General features: G+C 44.7%; 1 protein-coding gene and 1 long non-coding RNA gene across 3 annotated transcripts; one reads left to right on the forward strand and one right to left on the reverse strand.

Moving 5' to 3' along the window:
- The first annotated feature begins 2,625 nt into the window (after positions 1–2,625).
- Positions 2,626–14,833, forward strand: LOC306931322. The gene is made up of 3 exons (XR_013791004.1): positions 2,626–2,751; positions 3,449–3,587; positions 14,741–14,833. It is a non-coding gene; the product is annotated as an uncharacterized lncRNA (long non-coding RNA).
- Positions 10,889–22,776, reverse strand: LOC306931319 (very-long-chain (3R)-3-hydroxyacyl-CoA dehydratase 4-like). 2 transcript variants are annotated; one of them, XM_079512669.1, is made up of 7 exons: positions 22,441–22,776; positions 20,096–20,202; positions 18,843–18,970; positions 17,649–17,761; positions 15,491–15,597; positions 12,093–12,233; positions 10,889–11,299 (listed from the first exon to the last, which is right to left on the reverse strand). In XM_079512669.1, exons 2-7 carry the CDS (start codon positions 20,124–20,126, stop codon positions 11,217–11,219), a joined length of 603 nt encoding a protein of 200 aa, XP_079368795.1. In that variant the 5' UTR covers positions 20,127–20,202; positions 22,441–22,776; the 3' UTR covers positions 10,889–11,216. The 2 variants fall into 2 exon arrangements, with proteins under 2 accessions (XP_079368795.1, XP_079368794.1); XM_079512668.1 differs by having other exon boundaries at positions 22,129–22,776.
- Positions 22,777–24,930: the final 2,154 nt, after the last annotated feature.

The following is a 24,930-nucleotide window of genomic DNA, read 5'->3' on the forward strand; positions in this document are numbered from 1 at the left end:
CCACGCACCTTCATTTGCATACCACTCCCCTTCATTTGCATACCACTCCCCTTCATTTGCATGCCACGCCCCTTCATTTGCATAAACCAATCCCGCAAAGTAGCGGAAACATGCCCTTCATTTGCATACCACTCCCCTTCATTTGCATACCACTCCCCTTCATTTGCATACCACGCACCTTCATTTGCATGCCACGTCCCTTCATTTGCATAAACCAATCCCCTTCATTTGCATGCCACGCCCCTTCATTTGCATACCACGCCCCTTCATTTGAATACCACGCACCTCATTTGCATACCACTCCCCTTAATTTGCATGCCACGCCCCTTCATTTGCATAAACCAATCCCACAAAGTAGCCGGAACCATGCCCCTTCATTTGCATACCACTCCCCTTCATTTCCATACCACGCACCTTCATTTGCATACCACTCCCATTCATTTGCATGCCACGCCCCTTCATTTGCATAAACCAATCCCACAAAGTAGCCGAAACATGCCCTTCATTTGCATACCACTCCCCTTCATTTGCATACCACGCACCTTCATTTGCATGCCACGCCCCTTCATTTGAGTAAACCAATCCCCTTCATTTGCATGCCACGCCCCTTCATTTGCATACCACGCACCTCATTTGCATACCACTCCCCTTCATTTGCATGCCACGCCCCTTCATTTGCATACCACTCCCCTTCATTTGCATACCACTCCCCTTCATTTGCATGCCACGCCCCTTCATTTGCATAAACCAATCCCGCAAAGTAGCGGAAACATGCCCTTCATTTGCATACCACTCCCCTTCATTTGCATACCACTCCCCTTCATTTGCATACCACGCACCTTCATTTGCATGCCACGTCCCTTCATTTGCATAAACCAATCCCCTTCATTTGCATGCCACGCCCCTTCATTTGCATACCACGCCCCTTCATTTGAATACCACGCACCTCATTTGCATACCACTCCCCTTAATTTGCATGCCACGCCCCTTCATTTGCATAAACCAATCCCACAAAGTAGCCGGAACCATGCCCCTTCATTTGCATACCACTCCCCTTCATTTGCATACCACGCACCTTCATTTGCATACCACTCCCATTCATTTGCATGCCACGCCCCTTCATTTGCATAAACCAATCCCACAAAGTAGCCGAAACATGCCCTTCATTTGCATACCACTCCCATTCATTTGCATGCCACGCCCCTTCATTTGCATAACCCACACCCACAAAGTAGCCGGAACCACGCCCTTCATTAGCATAAACTGCTCCCACAAAGTAAGTTAGCGAGAAAAGTCGCGAAATTCGACAGAACAAATCCGAGACCATTACCGCAACCGGGTCGCGGCCCCGATCGCAGCCGTATAGGGTTTGGGCCAAACGGACATACGGTCGCGACAGTAGCCCTGCACGAAAGCCTCAAAATTTGCGACTTTGACGCGAAAGTCGCAGAACAAATCCGAGACCATCACCGCGGCCGGGTCGCGGCCCCGATCGCAGCCGTATAGGTTTCGGGCCAAACGGACATACTGCCGCGGCGGTAGCCTTGAACGAACGCCTACAAATTGCCGACTTTGACGCGCGACGCCAACGATAAAACATCACGGTCCGACGTTCGGATATGTCGGAGAGCCAGCCGAGACGAACGGTTAGGTGTCTCGGACGTACGCCTCCGACAGTCGTACAAAACGTCCTTCACTTTGGCTCTGTGCATGCAGACACGTCATAGACCCATAGACTCTAACAGCGTCCTGGCTGAAAAAGTGAAACGAGACCGTGCCTCTTAGAAAGGTCGCCCGAGGACGTTCTATAGATCCTTTGCAAACGGCGTGGAGAGCCCAGACCGACGCCATTGGATTCTGCATTTTCTAAATATGAATAAAATGTCTAGTTTGTGAAGAATAACATTAATGAACATGTTGTGTTTTGTGTTTTGTCTGTTCATTCAAAAAGAGAGGAGAGGAGAGGAGGGGAGAGGCATATGGCTTCATGAAATTAAATGAAATGAAATCTATATTTACCCAGGGTATCTGGGCTAAGCTCAAGAACTTGTTTCCAGCCAGGCCCTGCTCATAGAACACATTTCATCGTAGTGGTTGATGCCTTGTTCAAGGGCATTTCAGCGGTGGTAATTTTAACGTGTCGGACGGCTGATTCGAACTGGGAACCTTCCGGTATCTAGACCGCGCCGCTATCCGTTCGGCCACCGCTGCCACATACATGTGGATGGGCTGTGGCGCTGTTCTGAATTCCACTGGCAGATAACGCTCTTTTCTTTGATTCGTTTCTCTGACTTCCTATGTAAGTGCTGCTATTAAAATGCTTACTTTAAAAAGACTAAAATAGCTAAAATACAACAATTCATGGTCATAAGTTCATAAAGCATAATTCATAATAATGTCATGATACAATAATAAATATGTGGTTCATAATTGATTTCATATGAGGTTAAAAATGTAAACATGATGTGATGATAACTTTCTGAGGCAGAACCAAGTTCCCTGTCTGTCAGTAGCAACACTGGACCATGATTGATTGACTGATTGATGCATGATTGCCTGGCATTGCACACAGGTGGTACAAACATTTCTCTCACTCATTCAGACTCTGGTCTGCACAAGGAAGCACACTCGCAGCAGAGTAGTGTGTTTGAACTGTTTAAAGTTATTAAACACGGTCAAAAGGACATTCAAAGGACTGTATGAAACTCAAGAAGCATCAAGAACCTCTTTACACAACAAGCGGCCAACGAGGTATTATTATTTGAGAGTTATCTTTGTTGTGTTGTATTGTGGTGTTTTGACGGACACGTTCACCTGCGCATCGCGCAAATCTACATGTTTTGTATTTCTTTGTTTGATCAATATTATGTATTGCGACGTAATTTGTTGATTGTTTATGTGTTTATTATTTTGTGTGAACATAGTTCTCACGGCATGGAACAGCAGAGGGATGAGAAGAATGCCCAATAAATGCCCGTTTATAAAGAACCGACCTGTGTCGTCAATGTTGTGAGAAGAGCTACATCCTACGTGTGTGTTTCGTGTCGTGTCATTCATCATCACTTTGTTTACTTTACTTTATCACAGCTAACAGTCACATCAAGGTCTGTGAAATAGTTAGTAATGAATGAATAGCTGACTCTGTCGCGATTTTGGCTTTTATGGTGAATGTTTTACAACTATATGAACTTCAACTTTGGCCAGTAGTTGTACAAAGCCATGGGTCTGAATGTAAACAAAGTATATGCTGCTTTATAAGACAACGTTTTATTTTTATATTGAGTGGTGGTGTGATTTGCATGTTATGTAATGAGTCCGAGTTTGTATTGTGCTAAACCAGTCACCAGTAGCATGGATAAGAAGCTAACTATGCTAATCGGAATTAGCATTAAGCTAACTGCATCCACTATAATGTTACACATTATATTAATGTGCTCTGTGTGTTCAGCCATGGCCAGGACGTCGAGGCACGACCGAGAGATGGCGCTGGACGCCAAGAGACGTCTGTGTGTGAGTTCAGATCCCGTGGAGAGGCTGAGGCTGCAGTGCCTGGCCCGAGGGTCGTCTGGCATCAATGGCCTGGGCAGGTGAGTGTGTGCGCGTGCGTGTGTGTGCGCGCGTGCCTCCCTCAGGCACAGCAGAGGCGTACATACAGACAGTTGGACTGTGAGGTGACGTGGCAGCCCTCCTCCTCCTCCTCGCCATCACCCAGGAAGCCTTGGAGGTGTCGGCCGGTGTTGCTGGGCTCTATAACATATGAAAATCAGACCGGAAGGCCTTACCGTTGTGGCGTTCTACAGAAGCAAAGGTTTTAAATAGCAGACCTACAAGCTCGTAGCGCGCCACTCGGTGTAGTGGAACGTTCGCGCGCGCCATGTCGACTAGAAAGGTCGCCCGAGGACGTACTACAGTTCCACGCGTGCGTCTCGTGGAGCTCTATAACATATCCGTAAATCAGACCGGAAGGCCTTACCGTTGTGGCGTTCTACAGAAGCAAAGGTTTTAAATAGCAGATCTACAAGCTCGTAGCGCGCCACTCGGTGTAGTGGAACGTTCGCGCGCGCCATGTCGACTAGAAAGGTCGCCCGAGGACGTACTACAGTTCCACGCGTGCGTCTCGTGGAGCTCTATAACATATCCGTAAATCAGACCGGAAGGCCTTACCGTTGTGGCGTTCTACAGAAGCAAAGGTTTTAAATAGCAGATCTACAAGCTCGTAGCGCGCCACTCGGTGTAGTGGAACGTTCGCGCGCGCCATGTCGACTAGAAAGGTCGCCCGAGGACGTACTACAGTTCCACGCGTGCGTCTCGTGGAGCTCTATAACATATCCGTAAATCAGACCGGAAGGCCTTACCGTTGTGGCGTTCTACAAAAGCAAAGGTTTTAAATAGCAGATCTACAAGCTCGTAGCGCGCCACTCGGTGTAGTGGAACGTTCGCGCGCGCCATGTCGACTAGAAAGGTCGCCCGAGGACGTACTACAGTTCCACGCGTGCGTCTCGTGGAGCTCTATAACATATCCGTAAATCAGACCGGAAGGCCTTACCGTTGTGGCGTTCTACAGAAGCAAAGGTTTTAAATAGCAGATCTACAAGCTCGTAGCGCGCCACTCGGTGTAGTGGAACGTTCGCGCGTGCCATGTCGACTAGAAAGGTCGCCCGAGGACGTACTACAGTTCCACGCGTGCGTCTCGTGGAGCTCTATAACATATCCGTAAATCAGACCGGAAGGCCTTACCGTTGTGGCGTTCTACAGAAGCAAAGGTTTTAAATAGCAGATCTACAAGCTCGTAGCGCGCCACTCGGTGTAGTGGAACGTTCGCGCGCGCCATGTCGACTAGAAAGGTCGCCCGAGGACGTACTACAGTTCCACGCGTGCGTCTCGTGGAGCTCTATAACATATCCGTAAATCAGACCGGAAGGCCTTACCGTTGTGGCGTTCTACAGAAGCAAAGGTTTTAAATAGCAGATCTACAAGCTCGTAGCGCGCCACTCGGTGTAGTGGAACGTTCGCGCGCGCCATGTCGACTAGAAAGGTCGCCCGAGGACGTACTACAGTTCCACGCGTGCGTCTCGTGGAGCTCTATAACATATCCGTAAATCAGACCGGAAGGCCTTACCGTTGTGGCGTTCTACAGAAGCAAAGGTTTTAAATAGCAGATCTACAAGCTCGTAGCGCGCCACTCGGTGTAGTGGAACGTTCGCGCACGCCATGTCGACTAGAAAGGTCGCCCGAGGACGTACTACAGTTCCACGCGTGCGTCTCGTGGAGCTCTATAACATATCCGTAAATCAGACCGGAAGGCCTTACCGTTGTGGCGTTCTACAGAAGCAAAGGTTTTAAATAGCAGATCTACAAGCTCGTAGCGCGCCACTCGGTGTAGTGGAACGTTCGCGCGCGCCATGTCGACTAGAAAGGTCGCCCGAGGACGTACTACAGTTCCACGCGTGCGTCTCGTGGAGCTCTATAACATATCCGTAAATCAGACCGGAAGGCCTTACCGTTGTGGCGTTCTACAGAAGCAAAGGTTTTAAATAGCAGATCTACAAGCTCGTAGCGCGCCACTCGGTGTAGTGGAACGTTCGCGCGCGCCATGTCGACTAGAAAGGTCGCCCGAGGAAGTACTACAGTTCCACGCGTGCGTCTCGTGGAGCTCTATAACATATCCGTAAATCAGACCGGAAGGCCTTACCGTTGTGGCGTTCTACAGAAGCAAAGGTTTTAAATAGCAGATCTACAAGCTCGTAGCGCGCCACTCGGTGTAGTGGAACGTTCGCGCGCGCCATGTCGACTAGAAAGGTCGCCCGAGGACGTACTACAGTTCCACGCGTGCGTCTCGTGGAGCTCTATAACATATCCGTAAATCAGACCGGAAGGCCTTACCGTTGTGGCGTTCTACAGAAGCAAAGGTTTTAAATAGCAGACCTACAAGCTCGTAGCGCGCCACTCGGTGTAGTGGAACGTTCGCGCGCGCCATGTCGACTAGAAAGGTCGCCCGAGGACGTACTACAGTTCCACGCGTGCGTCTCGTGGAGCTCTATAACATATCCGTAAATCAGACCGGAAGGCCTTACCGTTGTGGCGTTCTACAGAAGCAAAGGTTTTAAATAGCAGACCTACAAGCTCGTAGCGCGCCACTCGGTGTAGTGGAACGTTCGCGCGCGCCATGTCGACTAGAAAGGTCGCCCGAGGACGTACTACAGTTCCACGCGTGCGTCTCGTGGAGCTCTATAACATATCCGTAAATCAGACCGGAAGGCCTTACCGTTGTGGCGTTCTACAGAAGCAAAGGTTTTAAATAGCAGATCTACAAGCTCGTAGCGCGCCACTCGGTGTAGTGGAACGTTCGCGCGCGCCATGTCGACTAGAAAGGTCGCCCGAGGACGTACTACAGTTCCACGCGTGCGTCTCGTGGAGCTCTATAACATATCCGTAAATCAGACCGGAAGGCCTTACCGTTGTGGCGTTCTACAGAAGCAAAGGTTTTAAATAGCAGATCTACAAGCTCGTAGCGCGCCACTCGGTGTAGTGGAACGTTCGCGCGTGCCATGTCGACTAGAAAGGTCGCCCGAGGACGTACTACAGTTCCACGCGTGCGTCTCGTGGAGCTCTATAACATATCCGTAAATCAGACCGGAAGGCCTTACCGTTGTGGCGTTCTACAGAAGCAAAGGTTTTAAATAGCAGATCTACAAGCTCGTAGCGCGCCACTCGGTGTAGTGGAACGTTCGCGCGCGCCATGTCGACTAGAAAGGTCGCCCGAGGACGTACTACAGTTCCACGCGTGCGTCTCGTGGAGCTCTATAACATATCCGTAAATCAGACCGGAAGGCCTTACCGTTGTGGCGTTCTACAGAAGCAAAGGTTTTAAATAGCAGATCTACAAGCTCGTAGCGCGCCACTCGGTGTAGTGGAACGTTCGCGCGCGCCATGTCGACTAGAAAGGTCGCCCGAGGACGTACTACAGTTCCACGTGTGCGTCTCGTGGAGCTCTATAACATATCCGTAAATCAGACCGGAAGGCCTTACCGTTGTGGCGTTCTACAGAAGCAAAGGTTTTAAATAGCAGATCTACAAGCTCGTAGCGCGCCACTCGGTGTAGTGGAACGTTCGCGCACGCCATGTCGACTAGAAAGGTCGCCCGAGGACGTACTACAGTTCCACGCGTGCGTCTCGTGGAGCTCTATAACATATCCGTAAATCAGACCGGAAGGCCTTACCGTTGTGGCGTTCTACAGAAGCAAAGGTTTTAAATAGCAGATCTACAAGCTCGTAGCGCGCCACTCGGTGTAGTGGAACGTTCGCGCGCGCCATGTCGACTAGAAAGGTCGCCCGAGGACGTACTACAGTTCCACGCGTGCGTCTCGTGGAGCTCTATAACATATCCGTAAATCAGACCGGAAGGCCTTACCGTTGTGGCGTTCTACAGAAGCAAAGGTTTTAAATAGCAGATCTACAAGCTCGTAGCGCGCCACTCGGTGTAGTGGAACGTTCGCGCGCGCCATGTCGACTAGAAAGGTCGCCCGAGGAAGTACTACAGTTCCACGCGTGCGTCTCGTGGAGCTCTATAACATATCCGTAAATCAGACCGGAAGGCCTTACCGTTGTGGCGTTCTACAGAAGCAAAGGTTTTAAATAGCAGATCTACAAGCTCGTAGCGCGCCACTCGGTGTAGTGGAACGTTCGCGCGCGCCATGTCGACTAGAAAGGTCGCCCGAGGACGTACTACAGTTCCACGCGTGCGTCTCGTGGAGCTCTATAACATATCCGTAAATCAGACCGGAAGGCCTTACCGTTGTGGCGTTCTACAGAAGCAAAGGTTTTAAATAGCAGATCTACAAGCTCGTAGCGCGCCACCGTAGATCTAAATTATAACATAATATTTAAAACACCAAAAGGGGTTCCCCACCCCAAAATGGATTAAAGCAACCCACTGAGCAATTTTCTAAATGATGGGGTAAAAATTGTCTAAAAATTAAGTTTTTTTTAAATTTTAGACAATTTTTACCCCAGTTTTTAGACATTTTCTTTTACCATTTAGACGTCTATTAGACTACAAAAAGGCTCAGTGGGAAACGTGAAACACGTTTCACTTTGAATATCGGATAAGAACGTTTTACTTAAATCTAATGAAAATCTAAATGTATTGAATGCATTGGTAAAATATAGTACTTTGGGATTTTCACAAGTGAAAATGTGTAGACTTGTATAGTATGCAACAGATGAACATGGACGTGTTCTAATCAGGCAGGCGAGACATCACATCACCTGTCATTCATTGGGTAGAAAACTATTGTTAACCATTATCAATTAGATTCAACCTTTTGTGCTGTCAAAACCCCTAATTGGTGTCAATCACTGCTCATGAGTCAGCAGCTGGTGGTGCTGATTTGGGAGGAGAGGCACAGAAAACAGGTAGTTTGTTCAGTATGAAAAGCAGCAGTGGTGAACACTAGAGAGGAAAGAACAATAGGAGAACAATAAGAAACAGGGCCGGATCTACCATATGGGCACTTTGGGCACGTGCCCAGGGGCCCTTGGGCACCAGGGGCCCCTAAAAAAAATATATATACATTTGTTTTCCTTTTTTTTTTTAGCTCCACAGAACATTTCCCTGCTAATCCGAATGAAATAAATGGTGTCTAAAAAGATTAGTGTTTTATTGTTGGTGAGAAGGGCAGCTGAAAAGTGCAATTGTGTGTAAAGCAGCAACAATGCGCTAGATTGGCTGTCACTCTGGGGGGGGTAGGCGACCGGAAATAGGCCAATATAACGGCATAAAACTGCCCCAAAACGGCTCCAAAACAGCAAAAATGTTGCGCACGCGTGAAGGGGGGCCATTCGAGCTTCAGTGCCCAGGGGCCCTCAGAGGTGTTAATCCGGCCCTGGGTATACCCCTCAAAAACATCTAAATAGTGGAAATAGTAGATCTACAAGCTAAAGCATGAGCTCAGTCCAGGGCTCTCCCCAGGTTGGCAGAGGGAGAGTATCGCCCAGGGTTACGGCTTAGACATTGGCACCGGGTTACATTGGGTTACAAATATTGTGGGATAAAAATAATTAGAGAGAATACCCCTAGGGTAGGTACCCTAGTCCAGGGGTGACCACACTTTTATGACGTGAGAGCTACTTTCAAAATGATTTACCAGTAAGTTATGTCACAGTCACAGATGACTTGTATGAAATGTATAAAATAGGGCTGAAGCGGTTAATATATGTTTTGCAATAATAATTAAAAGTAACTAACTAGTCATTGTAGTTGAATATAAGTACAATATTTGCCTCTGAGATGTGGAGTAGAAGTAACAGTGTATATAGAAAAGTGGAAATAAAAATAAAATAAAAACATTTTACAGTAGGCTACTTGAGCAAAATGTACTTTCCACCACTGGTCCTGACTCCTGACACACACACACACACACACACACACACACACACACACACACACACACACACACACACACACACACACACACACACACACACACACACACACACACACACACACACACACACACACACACACACACACACACACACACACACACAGGTTTTGTTGCTTGCTTTGTAATATGGTGCTGGCCTGGGGCAGAGCGGGAGCGGCTGGTTTGTTCCGACTTTGAAACAAGCCACACTGCTAGCAGGTATTATCTGATGTTTGATTTATATGTATATATTTATAAATATAACTATATGTTATGTATTAATATAACTGAACACTAAAACTAAACAATTAGTTTTAGTGTATTAGTATGACACCAAATGATTAAACATGTCAATGTTGTTTTACAACTGAGGAGGAAACAAACATTGTTCCAAAATCAGGGGTTCTCAACCCGTGGATCGCGACCCCTCGGGGGTCGCCAAATTATTTTGGGGGGGTCCCCAAATTTTTTTCAAAAAAATATTTTTTTCCCAACGATATGGCTGGAAAATGGAAATGAAGAGTTTACATGGTACACATAGTACATGCATACACCTCCCTAATGATTATATCTGGTTTCAGTATTTATTTATGGTGTATTGTCTCCATTATTAAGGTTATTGTAGCAGTCAATTTATATTGTTAAACTTTAAACCACACTCTCTGACTGACTGTCTTATGTGTAGCGTTTGTAAATCTTATGATCGCAACTAAATAAACTTTAAACCGACTGACTGATAGGGTTTACAGTAAATCTTATGATCACAACTAGCCTAATTAACTTTAAACCACACTCGCTGATGTGATGTGTAGGGTTTGTAAATCCAACCCTATAGACTGCATGCCTAATCTGAAAATAAAATTCATTCATAATAAGTTATTTTGATTGATGATGTTTGTAGTTTTCTAACACCCTCCATACTTCTCCATAAATGTACACAAAGCAATGGTTAACCCATTTTGACCTGAGATCAGATTCTCAAAATGTCTTCTACATCCTGACAGTTTTCTGAAAAAGCTATGTTTCTATGCCAGTCGTTCTTCGATTTTTCAAAAATAGCACACCTACAAGCTCGCTGTCTGCTATTGTCAGATTTTTTTTACATTTGAAAACTTGAAATGAGACATTCTGCATAATGATAATTTTCTACTTTTGGTACTTTAAGTACATTTTGATACCAATACTTTTGTACTTTTTTTTTGTACTCAAGTACATTTAGAATTCCAGACTTTTACTATAGACCTTTACTGCAGTATTGATTATTGGCCCTCACATCTAGAGTTTGGGCCACTACGCGGCCCTCACACCTACGTCGTGACCAGATGTCAATGTTTTAGTTTTAGTATGTCTGTGTCTTGAGCCGAATGTCAAACTCCCCCCAAAAATGTACATCATACATTCTTCAACATACTGTCACAACAACTAAATACAGTTTTAATAACGGTCTACCAGGGGCAAGGCAATGGTTTTTGTTTAGTATATTTCAACTACAAGGCAATTCAATGTGCTTTACACAGAACACCAAGAAAAGGAAACACAATTATACAATGACATTAGGATGCATGCATGTAACAAAATAAGTACAAAATTGCAACATATGCACATATTTGGATATGGGAGTCGGTGGCCAAAGCCGCCAATGGCAAAGTTCAAGCACCACTGATATGGCAACATAGGTTTTTCTGAAAATTGATTTAGAAGACATTTGTACTGTAGAATAGGCCTCCGGTCTTTATGGGTAAAAGATAGATTCCAGCGTCAGAGTGTTGAGAGGATGTCCACCATTACATGTCACTTCCTTTTATGCTTCTTGTTCCACTTGTCCAACTGCTGTCTGCGTTCCTTCAGCAGCTGCCACACTGTGACACCAGCACCTGAGAAGACAGTGACGACAAGTAAAGGCCTATTCATAGTCTGGTTTTTCGGTGCTGAGGTGACCACCGCTCCGGTGGTGAGGTGACCACCGGAGCTGAAATAACGTTGAGCGGTGGTGAGTAAAAACAGAGAGAAGGGCTGGAGCGGTGGCGGTGGTTTGCCCTTCACTGCGGCTCGTGACGTCATGTTGTAGTTCGGTGGTCACCTAACCACCGAAAATCCAGACTATGTATGATCCTTTAGTTAAACATCTCTGTATGTACTTGTGCTCGTGACAAAACGTTCCGTCATATAAGCTTTATTATTGATATCAAACCGGATCCGTGGTTTTGACAAAACGCCCGACGTTCGGAGGTCTTTTCTGATTGCCCGGTGATCCCGATTGGAACATTGACGCTTTCTAGAGCAAGGATGGCCTCATTTTAGCTCGCTAGCATTGACGCTAACTATTTAGCATCTAAAATGGATCACACTAAAACCAAGTAGATCCGGGTCGCCAGTTCAAGCGTTGGCATTTGCGTCCACCAGGTGGCAGTGATACGGTTAAGTGTATGCTTGTTTTCTCCCTCTCCACCTGATGGAGAGGTAATAAATCTAGGCTCTTTATAGAACAACAGTTCCCTCTTTGTCACGTGTTTCCAGTTCAAATTTGCTGCTGATCCAATCAAACAAAGCTAGAGAAAATACATGTAAAACTTAACCCTACACAAGGGGTTAAGTTAAGTGTGTGTGTGTGTGTGTGTGTGTGCGCGTGCGTGTCAGTGTGTGCATGTGTCAGCGTGCGTGTCTCACCAACGGCGAGGATGGGTAGGTACATCTTCAGCAGCGTGTGCAGGGGGAAGCCAGGGGACTCGGGCTGCAGGTTCAGCTGGGTGTATGTGCTACTGTTGCTGGACGACTCCAGGTAGGGCAGCGCCTGGTACACCGTGATTCCTGGACGCCACGTCACACACAATGTCAGCACAGCAGTTAGGATGTGACAAAATGTCTACTGCTACGTATAGTCTCGCGTATAGCCAGACAACTATTCCACAATCTCCGAATGCTATATGGAGTCTGGAACTACACTACACCGGAATCAAAGTAAGGAAGCTACCTGCCATTTTAAAATAGGCTATCTTTACATTTTTATTGTGTCGTTTCCTTTTCTGCTAAGCAACAAGCTATATCAGGGGTGGGCAACTGGCGGCCCCCACCTTCACTTAATGTGGCCCTCAGGTTAATGTCAGAATACTGATATAATATTGGTTTCAGCTGTTACTATTCCACAACATGCAAACATGACCCGCTGTTATTACTTCAGTCTAAATTTTTTTTTTTATTACTTTATTGAGTCAATCACATGTACAAATTAATTGTAGCCAATACAATGTCTAACATGGGCCTACCCTCTTCTTTTTCTTTCTTTTTTTTTTTTTTTTTGTACACACATACACAGAAATAAAATTTAAAGAAAAAAAAAAAAAAGAAAGAAAAAGAAGAGGGTAGGCCCATGTTAGACATTCATACATTCATTCATTTGTATCTATAGACCCATAAGGTACATTTAATACAAAATATATATAGTTCATATATATAGTCTATATAAATATATAAATACATAAATATATAAATATATAAATATATAAACATATAAACACATAAATATATAAATATATAAACATGTAAACACATAAACATATAAATACATAAATATATAAATATATAGACATATAAATATATAAATATATAAACACAAATACATAAACATGTAAACATACCAACATACAGGCATAGGGGGGGAAAAAAATAAAAATAAAAGAAAGAAAATAATAGAATTAAGGACATTAAAGGTGTGTGTGTGTGGGGGGGGGGGGTGGGGTGGGTAGGCTTTGTTAGGCTTTGTTTTGTGATGATTGTGGTTCTTCCATTTCCTTTTTATTTCTCATTTGTTTGTTTGTGTTACTGAATACTTAGGTCTAAACAAAAAAAAAAAAAAAAAAAAAAATTACTTATTTAAAAGATAGAGGGCCCATCTTTTTTCAAATAACTTTTCCCTTCCGTTGATTTTATAGGTCACCTTCTCCATCCCATACATATCTTCCACTTTGTCCAACCATCTATCTAAACTGGGTAGTTCTACACTTTTCCAACTTCTGGTTATTTGTTTTAGAGCTGTCACTCTGAGAATCCAAAACAGATACAGATCCGCACTTTGTAAGCTTTTGGGTCGTGTTCCCAGCAGTATGTTATGTTTTTCTAAGTTCACAGTCTAAATTAGTAGCTCATTGCTTCAACACAAGTATAATTAAAGGCATTTGAAATGACATAAAAATGTTAATTTTAGCACAAATTCAAGATTTCAATTCGAATATAGCAAAAATAGCCGATCTACAAGCTCAAAACGTGTCGCAGCGCGACGTGTTTTGAGCTTGTAGATCGGCTATTTTTCCTACGACAGTAATATATGGCCCTAGGGAGTGAGTGTGGAAATATAGTGGCCCTGATCTCCATCGTCAAAGTTGCCCAGCCCCGAGCTATATGCTTGTGTGTGTGTGTGTGTGGGGGGGGGGGGGGGTCATCCCAAGGGTCATTTGCAGTGGTGGAAAGTAACTAAGAAGATTTGAAGAAGAAGTACTGTATTTAACCCATTTTGACCTGAGATCAGATTCTAAAAATGTCTTCTACATCCTGACAGTTTTATGAAAAAGCTATGTATGTCAGTCGTTCTTCGATTTTTCAAAAATAGCAGACCTACAAGCTCGTAGCGCACCACTCGGTGGCGCGTTACAATTGAATTACTTTTTTGGCCAAATTGTCAAATATTACGTGAGAAAGAGTGTGATAATAGCCCATCTACAAGCTTATATTTCCAATGTGCATCTGTGGAACAGAGTCAAACTTCACTTGAAGAAAAATAGGGCTTCCAGGATGAACAACACAGCAAAACTAAACACAACACAGCTCTCACAGTATAATCCAAGTGCACTCTATCCAGTCATATCTATCTGCACTTCCAAAACAAACGCATTTTTCACTGAAACTTTGGATAACTTGGATAAACGACAGTTTTGTGCACAAATGCTGAGTGCGTAGGCTCGCTCCTACCTTAGTGCATGATCCTATTTATCCTAAGTGTGTTAAACAGTGACGTTTGAGTGAAAATGTGTGTTTTCTAGTTTAGCAGTAGTACATTTTTTAAACGTTTTTTTTTTTGTGGCTTTCACCTTTTATTTTATATATTTTATGGAGGGACAGACAGTAGGCTGACAGGAAATGGGGAGAGAGATGGGGGGAAGACATGCAGTAAAGGCCGTCGGGATCGGGAGTCGAACCCGCGGCACACTGCCAGACTGGGTGCCTGGACCACTGAGCCATGGCCCAGGCCAGTAGTAGTACATTTTGCCATTGTTTTGCTGCCGTTAAATCCTGTTCTAATCCTATATCATTTGATTCATCAGGCATTTCTCGTAGTTTTTGGATCATCCATTCGCCGTGAAGGAAGGAAGGCGAGAAAAACTAAAACATCTCCGTGAATCCCAAGGCTTCACAGGGTGAGTAATTGACAATGAAAAAGTAATGATGGGGTAAAAGTATTGCTTTAACCCATTTTGGGCGGGAACCCCTTTTGGTGTTTTAAACATGTTATAATTTAGCTATTGAAAAATAGGTCTGCTATTTTTGAAAAGTCGTGAGAATGTGGCGCAAATCTTTGAATATATATTTCAGAGCGAACATTTTTAACTAAAATATTCGCTTCTGGGGGGGTCCCTGGAACTACATATTTTGAGATGGGGGTCCATGGCCCAATAGAGATAATTCTGAGGGTCCTTGACATGAAAAAGGTTGAGCACCACTGACATAGAAACATGGGTTTTTCAGAAAAAAGTTAGGATTTAGAAGCCTTTTTTGAATCGACCTCAGTCCAAAATGGGTTAAATGAATATGCAGTCAATTAATTCCCTGCCTGGCGCATGCACGCGCAGTCTAACGGCGCATGCATTCGCAGTCTAACGGCGCATGCACGCACAGTCTAACGGCGCATGCACGCGCAGTCTAACGGCGCATGCATTCGCAGTCTAACGGCGCATGCATTCGCAGTCTAACGGCGCATGCATTCGCAGTCTAACGGCGCATGCATTCGCAGTCTAACGGCGCATGCATTCGCAGTCTAACGGCGCATGCATGCGCAGTCTAACGGCGCGTCATACCTTCTGTAATGACGGAGACGACGTAGAGAGGGATCCACAGAGTGTAGCGAGCCCACAGCAGGCCAAAGGAGGGCATTTTCATCACGCAGAGGAGTTGGTGAGGATACCTGAACACAGGGGGCAACATACTCCATACATTACATACGTTTACGATACTTTGGAAAGAAATATTATGAACTAAAATGCAGTGCTTCCCCTATGCATGCAACAGTGGCAGCCCACCACTGTTACTGGTGGTGGGGGGGGGGGCTTCATTTCGATCTCCCGACTGAATAATTGTGTCCTAATGTGTGATTTGTGCAACGGTGTCACCGGCGTCGTTTCCTAAGCGAACCCCCTCTTTGCAGCCATTGGTTGCCGTTTCTTGGTTGGACAAAAATCCTCTCTCCATCCACTACTACCGTTTCTTCGTATTGATATTCTGTGGTATTCAATTCTTATTCTAAACTTGGTGTCAGTCAAAAGGAACGTCTCAGGTGCAGGCTAGTGACTGATTGGGCATGACCAAAACAATTCAGGATGGTAAAAGAGTCTTTTACCATAACTTGTTTTGGTCACGTGTCTTTTAAAAAGAGTCATCATAGTAAAGTGACATACACGATTGTCATACGCAGTTGAAATACATCAGAAAGATGACTACTCTTAATATGTCTTTTACCATCCCGACTTGTTTTGGTCACGTGAGAAAATGTCTACAGCTGTACTGCATTCCATGTGATCGCGTTGATTGTTTTTGTGGGTTGCGTATAAAGATTGGCGTTCCAGCGTGTTCGCTTTAGTGTGAAGAAGAGCCCTGTGTGCTCCAAACGTCACGCAGATCATTCTGGTACGATAAAAGAATCATCTGACATCATACTCGCATTGAAGCGCTCGGTGTAAAAGCATCTGTCGCTTTGGAGCGTTCGGTGTGCGGAGCGTTTCATTTTGTTCTTTCCTGTTCGTTGCTCAGCAAACTTAAGGGTTGGGGATGTGCATGTTGTTGCTCTCTTTTCATATTGCTTTCATTGGCTCGTTTAACCCATTTTGACCTGAGATCAGATTCTAAAAATGTCTTCTACATCCTGACAGTTTTCTGAAAAAGCTATGTTTCTATGTCAGTCGTTCTTCGATTTTTCAAAAAATAGCAGACCTACAACCTCTTAGCGCGCCACTCGGTGGCGCGCTATGAGCTTGTAGATCTGCTATTTTTCAATAGCTAAAGCATAACATAATGCTAACACCAAAAGGGGTTCCCGACTTCCTGTCCAGAATGGATTAAGCCTATCTACTAAAATAGCCTGTCTACAAGCTCTCAAGCACTACAGAGCTTGTAGATCGGCTATTTTCACTGTGCAACATGCTGACTTCTATGGAATTCAAATGACTGAAATCTGTCGTGGCGACTGTAATCCATGTCGGGCCATTGATGGTCTACTGTCCATTTAGAAAAACACTGACTTCAGCTTTATGTTCACATCACTAAATGTTGACCAATGGACAGAATTGATTTTCCCTCGCTCATTTTCTCTGAAACCACGACGCTGTCCGTGGTTTTGACCAAACATCCGATGTTCGGATCCTATGCGTGAATTTTCACCGCATCGTGATCGCCATGTTACAGTTTCTGGCGAAAGATAAACATTGTGAGCTAATGCTCACTATTAGCCGTTTCTTCCTCTCTCTCAGTCTGCAAGGCCGGGAGACCAGACGTAAAATGAGTAGTAATCCAGTCATTTCCAAGCTAACTGCCTACCTCCAATGACCACTAGGCGGCAGTCAAAGTGGATCGTGGACCACAGCAGTAAGGAGTTGGGTAGGGCATTAAGCAACTAGTCGACTAGTTTACTAGTCGACTAGTAAATCCACTAGTCGACCTTGCTGGTACTAGTCGACTAGTTGATAAGAAAAAAAAAAAAAAAAAAGTTCATTATTATTTTTATTTTTTTTCCCCGATTTTGTAGGCCTCAATATCAGGTAGATTATAGTTATAGTCACCAATGTACACAGTTTTTAAATGTACAAATATTTATTTCCCAAAAAAATAAAAAAATGTTTTTTTTGTTTTGTTTTTTTTAACATAAAAGGTGGTTAAACAACTAGTCGACTAGTCGACTAGTAAACTAGGCAACTAGTCAACTAGTAAAAATGACTAGAAGTGAATGCCCTTGGGTACACACACCTCAACAGGTCGAGGATGTTCCACAGCATGAACTGGACACACACAATTGGACTGCTCTGTAGGTCTTCTAGGCTGATGATCACCAGGAACAGCAACAGGTTCCTCTCCACCACCTGCAAGGTGGAAAAGACAACACCGTATTCATTAACCCATTTTGGGCGGGAACCCCTTTGTGTTTTAAACATTATATTTTAGCTATTGAAAAATAGCAGATCTACAAGCTCATAGCGTGGCACCGAGTGCCGCGCTACGAGCTTGTAGGTCTGCTATTTTTGAAAAATCGTGAAAAATGTGCCTCAAATCTTTGAATATATATTCTTTCAGAGTTTCAGTTTTAAACTCAAATCTTTGCTTCTGGGGGGGGGGGGGGGGGGTGTCCCTGGAACAACATATTTTCAGATGGGGGGGTCGGCGGCATATTACATATAATTTTTGGGATCCTTGACATGAAATATTGAGAACCACTGAGAAAAAAATACATTTTAAAAAAGTTTTTTTTTTTAAATTTCGACATCAGGCCTAAATGGGTTAAGTAAAAACATTTAGTGCTTTTTCCACCACTGCTGTATCACACTTGGACCAGGCTTTAAAGACTGTCTCTTAAGGAGGACAGGGTATAGACCATACACACTTGGACCAGGCTTTAAAGACTGTCTCTTAAGGAGGACAGGGTATAGACCATACACACTTGGACCAGGCTTTAAAGACTGTCTCTTAAGGAGGACAGGGTATAGACCATACACACTTGGACCAGGCTTTAAAGACTGTCTCTTAAGGAGGACAGGGTATAGACCATACACACTTGGACTAGGCTTTAAAGACTGTCTCTTAAGGAGGACAGGGTATAGACCATACACACTTGGACCAGGCTTTAAAGACTGTCTCTTAAGGAGGACAGGGTATAGACCATACACACTTGGACCAGGCTTTAAAGACTGTCTCTTAAGGAGGACAGGGTATAGACCATACACACTTGGACTAGGCTTTAAAGACTGTCTCTTAAGGAGGACAGGGTATAGACCATACACACTTGGACCAGGCTTTAAAGACTGTCTCTTAAGGAGGACAGGGTATAGACCATACACACTTGGACCAGGCTTTAAAGACTGTCTCTTAAGGAGGACAGGGTATAGACCATACACACTTGGACCAGGCTCTTAAGGAGGACAGGGTTTTACACAGATCAATACACACTTGGACCAGGCGAGGTATGAGCCTGCTCTGCTCGATCTCGTCAGCGATGTGGAACAGCTCCAGCACGGACAGCATCTGGCAGAGAGTCATCACCACCCCGACGGCATAGAAGGTGTCTGCCAACGCGCCTGCAAAACAACGACAACATGAATGAACCAGGAACACGGCCTGCGTGCCCGAAACGCGTTTGTTTCTCTAGACTGCTCGTGATGAAATAAAGAAACTCAAACTTTATTAAGAGAGTCGCGAATACAAGCGGCCAAAATTAGTTTTCTTTTGACGGGTGGCTGGCATCTCCCTTAGAGATAGGGTGAGAAGTTCAGTCACACGAGAGAGACTCTGAGTAGAACCGCTGCTCCTTCGCCTGGAAAGGAGCCAGCTGAGGTGGTTCGGGCATCTGGTTAGGATGCCTCTCGGGCGCCTCCCTAGGGAGGTCCTCGACGCACGTCCCACTGGGAGGAGACCCCGGGGCAGACCAAGGTGCAGTTGGAGGAAACACATCGACTCACTGGCCTTGGAATGTCTCGGAATCCCCCAGGAGGAAGTCACTAATGTTGCTCTGGAGAGGGAAGTCTGGAGCACTCTGGTGGAGCTGTTGCCCCCGCGACCCGACTACGGATAAGCGGTTGAAGATGGATGGATATTCCCCTTTTTCCATTGATCTTCAAGAATCTGCACCCATCAGCTACAGAGACTCAACTTGACTCCCTGAGTAGAGAGCGCCTTCACCTATGACGGTTTTGTTGTTCTGAACCAGGAACACTACATGTCTGTAAAGCTCTCAATAGTCTCGCACCTAACTACCTCCATGACTACCTGCATAGTCCCAAACCTTCCTACCTCCATTGACTGCCTGCCTAGATATGTCCCCGACTGCCTGTCTAGATATGTCCCAAACCTTCCTACCTCTATGACTGCCTGTCTAGATATGTCCCAAACCTTCCTACCTCTGACTGCCTGCCTAGATATGTCCCTGACTGCCTGTCTAGATATGTCCCAGACCTTCCTACCTCTGACTGCCTGCCTAGATATGTCCCTGACTGCCTGTCTAGATATGTCCCAAACCTTCCTACCTCCATTGACTGCCTGCCTAGATATGTCCCTGACTGCCTGTCTAGATATGTCCCAAACCTTCCTACCTCTATGACTGCCTGTCTAGATATGTCCCAAACCTTCCTACCTCTATGACTGCCTGTCTAGATACAGATTCCCCCGAAATACCAGTAAGTGTGTCCCAAGGAAGAATGTCTCACCTCGACCAAAGGAGAGGATCCTGGCGGTCATGTTTGCCAGCAGCCATGTGTGTCCACAGAACTGGAACAGGTTGTATGTGAACGAGTACGCACACCCGATGCTGAGCCTGTAGTGTGGAGACAAACAAACAATGCGTGGATTAAAGCTAAATGAAATGTCACCGCTGGAAAAAAATGCCAAAATGTGCCATTTGTGAAACGGTGCGAAAGGCCCCACCCACACTAGCACCGTTTTGCTAAACAATCAACACAATAGAGGGTATGTGCATGCATAAAGTGATAGGACTTTTCTGTTTGGATGTATGGACCGTCAACGCCAGAAAGTAGTTTTTTTTGCCACTAACAGTTAGGCGTTCTTCATAACTTCCGGGTATGATGATGTCACGCGCATACCCTCTACAGGTATATGTAAAATGATGATGTTTTAGTAATATTGTTTCTGCTGTTCTACATACTGCTGTGTGTGTGTGTGTGTGTGTGTGTGTGTGTGTGTGTGTGTGTGTGTGTGTGTGTGTGTGTGTGTGTGTGTGTGTGTGTGTGGCTGGTAAAAAAATGTCATTTTGGGCTCGTTTCCTTTCTTTATATGTTGATTTCCTGTTTTTTATAGAAGTGTATATTTGTACGTCGTTCTGATGAATTGAAAAAGGTGGACCCTGTTGTAAATAAGTGTAATGCTTAATCATGGATGGTCCACAGAGTAACCGTTTTTGTATTGACTTGTGCTTTCGTCTGAAATGTACCCATTCTTCATACTGTGAAATAAAAACATTCAATGAATCAAATGCTCTAAATCGTAAAAAATAATAACCGAAAATAGCCTGTCTACAAGCTCTCAATGCATGACGCATTGAGAGCTTGTAGATCGGCTATTCTCGCTGCACTACATGCTTCCTTAGGATACATGCTGGCGTCTATGGAATCCAAATGACTGCAATCAGTCGTGGCGACTGACGACTTTAAACCATGCATACACAGTTAGGCATGTAACGATATATCATGAATCGAAAATCGATAAAAACTGGTAACAATTTACATCACGATAAAATCGCAATTTGAATCATGGTGCAAACAGAGGGCGCGTAAAAAAGAGAAGAAAATACAGGATCTTTGTAATATAATTGATTTTTTTTTTTTTAAGTAATTTGCTACTGTATTGAAAAGAGTATAAGAGAAGAACATTAAAAGAGAAAGGAAATACTGGATATGTCTAAGAGAAATAATAAGATAAATGATAAGATAGTTCATTATTATTATTAATATACTAGTCCATACCAAATCCCTACCCCTCTATCTCTCTCATCATGCATGATTCACATCACAATCACATTACCCTCCAACTAATTAATTGGAACACCACGCCCTGACCTATGGCCAAACATTCCTTGTGCATCGGGAAATGTTGCAACCCGTAATGTTTTGCTGTGGTCACTGCACGGTCACAAGTAAAGCCCGCAGCGCTCAGAACATGTACGAATGCAAATTATAAAGGTGCTTATCCGCTTGCCCTACATGTTAAGAAGACGAGCGGCGTGTTTGCGCAATGTATTAGTCCATAGTTGTCTATAAAGAAGTGCTTTAATCTCGACTGTGGTCGAACGCAATTCCCCCCCTTGTTTACTTCCCGTTTACATTGAGCGTAATTCCGGCTTTCACCGGATGCACTAACGCCCATTGAGAACTGGATCCCGACAGAATATCGGTCACAGACGGGATTTAAACACTTCTATATTGAGAACTACGGACTAATACATTATACAAGCACCCCGTAGGCCTCTCTGACGTTTGGGGCAACAGGGTAAGCATCTTATATTTTTGCAGTTTGTACATGTTCGGAGCTAAAGGACTCCGCTGGTGTCCCCGCAGTGACCACAGGGGCGAGAGCGCTAACATCTCTCGTAGATATGAACATGTCAAAATCGATCTTTTTTTTCCCGACATGTCATGAAGTTTTGAACTCATTGTTGTTGTAAACAACTTATTAGCTTAAGCTATCATCGAGGTACTAAACAGTACACATATTTTCCAAGACTTACCTACTCATTTTTGTTATTATTATTTCAGAGCGAAATCACCACAAAAAGCTGCAAAAAAACGTTGTTTTTCGTTCCTTCCTTTAATCACAGCATCGTGTTAACTTCTAGAAAGAAGAAGTCCTGCTCCAGCTCCACATCATCTGACTGAGCGAAACAAGTAAATGTTTGATTTATAGTTTGTGAGCAGTGAACGATGCATCACACACACAGCAAACGGACAGTTAGCGGGTCGGCTGAGCTGGCCTGGGCGCTTTTACCAAGGTGTTGGGCGATTTGAACGCTAGTGCTACCGTGGCATGACCGTGTCATTACCTGATGAGTGATAAGAGAAGTTTATGTTGTTTTTCAGACAGCTATTAGGCTTGTTGTGCTGCTGCTAAGTAATAACACGACGTTCACTTCATTCATCATTGCACTTATCCATCTCATAGATCCATCTGCGTACTAACGTTATCACCAGTGTTGGCAGATTTTGAGAGAGAAACAAGCAACCAATCTACGCTATTTTCAAAGAAATCCTTGTATGGTGAAAGAGGGGTGGACGGGTGTGGAGTGGTCCCTGGTAGTGGTAAAGTCTGCAGATTATTTGGTGGTCATTGGCTTGAAAACGTTTGAGAAAACTGGTTTAAACAACATTATGAAGCCCAAATAAACAACCATAGAAACAAGCAAAGCCCCAGAAAATGAAGCCCAATATCGCTTATAATAAGCGGACATGGCAACAGTGGTTTTCGTAGCAGTTTAGCCCAATCCCATAGCCTGTGGGTACACCGTAACCATGACAACAGCCTTTTGAACCACCAGCTCAGAGTATATTCTAAGCACCAGCTGCACCCACCAGCGAACTGTGGCAACAGATCCCATAGGCCGAACTGCCGAACAGCTTCGTTATTGACCATAGACTGTAATTGTTGACACAAAAATGCTAAAACCAGGTCCATTGTTTAGGTATGATGCAGAAGACTAACGTTCTCCTTGATTTATGATGCAGATGACTAACGTTCTCCTTGATTTAGGTAACCGTTGAGTTAATACTAATAATCTCACTTCTCAGAGAAAACATGTTAATTCAATTTCCATCAGAAAAATATGAAAACGCTGACGTTGTCTGTTTTAGCACGTAGAAGCTGGGTGGGCGTGTCTCAACTTGACCGTGACGTAGCCCTGATCTCGCTGTGAGGCGTTGCCATGGTTTTTACCTATGGAAAGCAGTTTAATGTGACGTGTCTTGTTGATGGAGTTCGATGTTACCATGGTTTCCACTTAGTTTTTGTTGATTATGATTCACTTAAAAAGGCAAGTGGCAGAATACCATAACTCATTATGAAATCAGCAGCTGTATGTTAAGAGGTTTACACTAGCACCTTAACCTACTAAAAGTGAACAGAATGATCAAATCAAAATCCCACAAGTTGGAGAACAGCACATATTATCCTTCTGGTTCATGCAGTGAAGAAGGGGAGACGGGAGAAACAGCAGGGTTCCTGAGATGGCTGAAAAAACGTTTGTTCAAAGTGCAGAACAGCCCCGATCCAGTAACGCTACTGCGTTTCTCCAGAGTGGAGGACATCATCAGCACAGACACCCTTGGGTCCAGTGAGGTGGAGGAGGGCAGAAGAACGACAGCAGGCTACCAAGTGAACAGATCGATGATCAAATCAAAATCCTACAAGTTGAACAGCACAGATCATCCTGCTCCTGGTTCCAGTGAAGAAGGGGGGACAGGAGAAACAAGGGGATTCCTAAGAAGGCTGAAAAAACGTTTGTTCAAAGTGCAGAACAGCCCCGATCCAGTAACGCTACTGCGTTTCTCCAGAGTGGAGGACATCAGCACAGACACCCATGGGTCCAGTGACTTAGCCTGGCTAATAAGCCAGACCGAATCAGCCGTTGGCAAAAACAAATTGCCTGCCGGCGGATTACGACGATTTGAGTCTGGCTTATTAGCCAGGCCTACCAGTGACTACAACGTGAACAGCAGGAAGGAGAAGAAGAGTTTCTTTGGAGCATCAAAGAGTACAAGCGGTTCTTCACTCATCATCAGCGCTCCAATACAATCACCTCAAGCCCAGGATGAACCTTTTGCTGAAGTTGACTTCAACAAAATCTGCACTCCACTACCATGTGATACTGAGCAGCCATCCACTGCCACCAACATCATCACAACTGAATCATCCACCCAGGTTGTATCATTAGTTCATGCTACTGAGCATCCATCGTCCACCGCCATCAGCATCATCATCACACCTGAATCCAGCGAGGGGAAGCCAGCAGTAGTTCAAACAGACCATTGGGAAGAGGGTGCTGATGAAATGTGTTCTATGAGCAGGGCCTGGCTGGAAACAAGTTCTTGAGCTTAGCCCAGATACCCTGGGTAAATATAGATTTCATTTCATTTCATTTCATGGAAAAGACAAACTGATTGAAAGGCTCCTCACGCAAGAAGAGATGAACGAGATGGCGGCGACAACAGAGAACAACAACAAGGTCCTGAAAATGGAAGGACAGAAGAATGGGGTGTTCAAGAAGAGAACAACAAGCCCCAAGTCTCTGCCCAGAATGGTGGATGAACCCTGGGCTGGAGATGCAGGGACCTTCACTTCAGAAGACCATTCAAACCTCATCAGCACACCAGCTTGAACCTGGGCCTGAGGATGAACCTGCTCCACCTCAACCAGTCCAGGAGATTGAACCTGCTCCACCTCTATCATCGCCACTTGGATCACAGGATGAAGATGCAGGAACCTTCAGCACCAAAGTGGGAACTTTCCAACAGTTAAACCAGATAGTACAAGAAATACG

Source organism: Electrona antarctica (genome assembly GCF_951216825.1).
Source record: "Electrona antarctica genome assembly, chromosome: 10".
Classification (NCBI taxonomy): domain Eukaryota; kingdom Metazoa; phylum Chordata; class Actinopteri; order Myctophiformes; family Myctophidae; genus Electrona; species Electrona antarctica.

Coding starts and splice junctions, on each gene's coding strand:
- LOC306931319 (XM_079512668.1), bottom strand. Junction 18,971..20,095: donor GATCCTCTCCTTTGGTCGAG/GTGAGACATTCT, acceptor GTTGTTTTGCAG/GCGCGTTGGCAGACACCTTC. Junction 17,762..18,842: donor TCATACCTCGCCTGGTCCAA/GTGTGTATTGAT, acceptor TCCACCTTGCAG/GTGGTGGAGAGGAACCTGTT.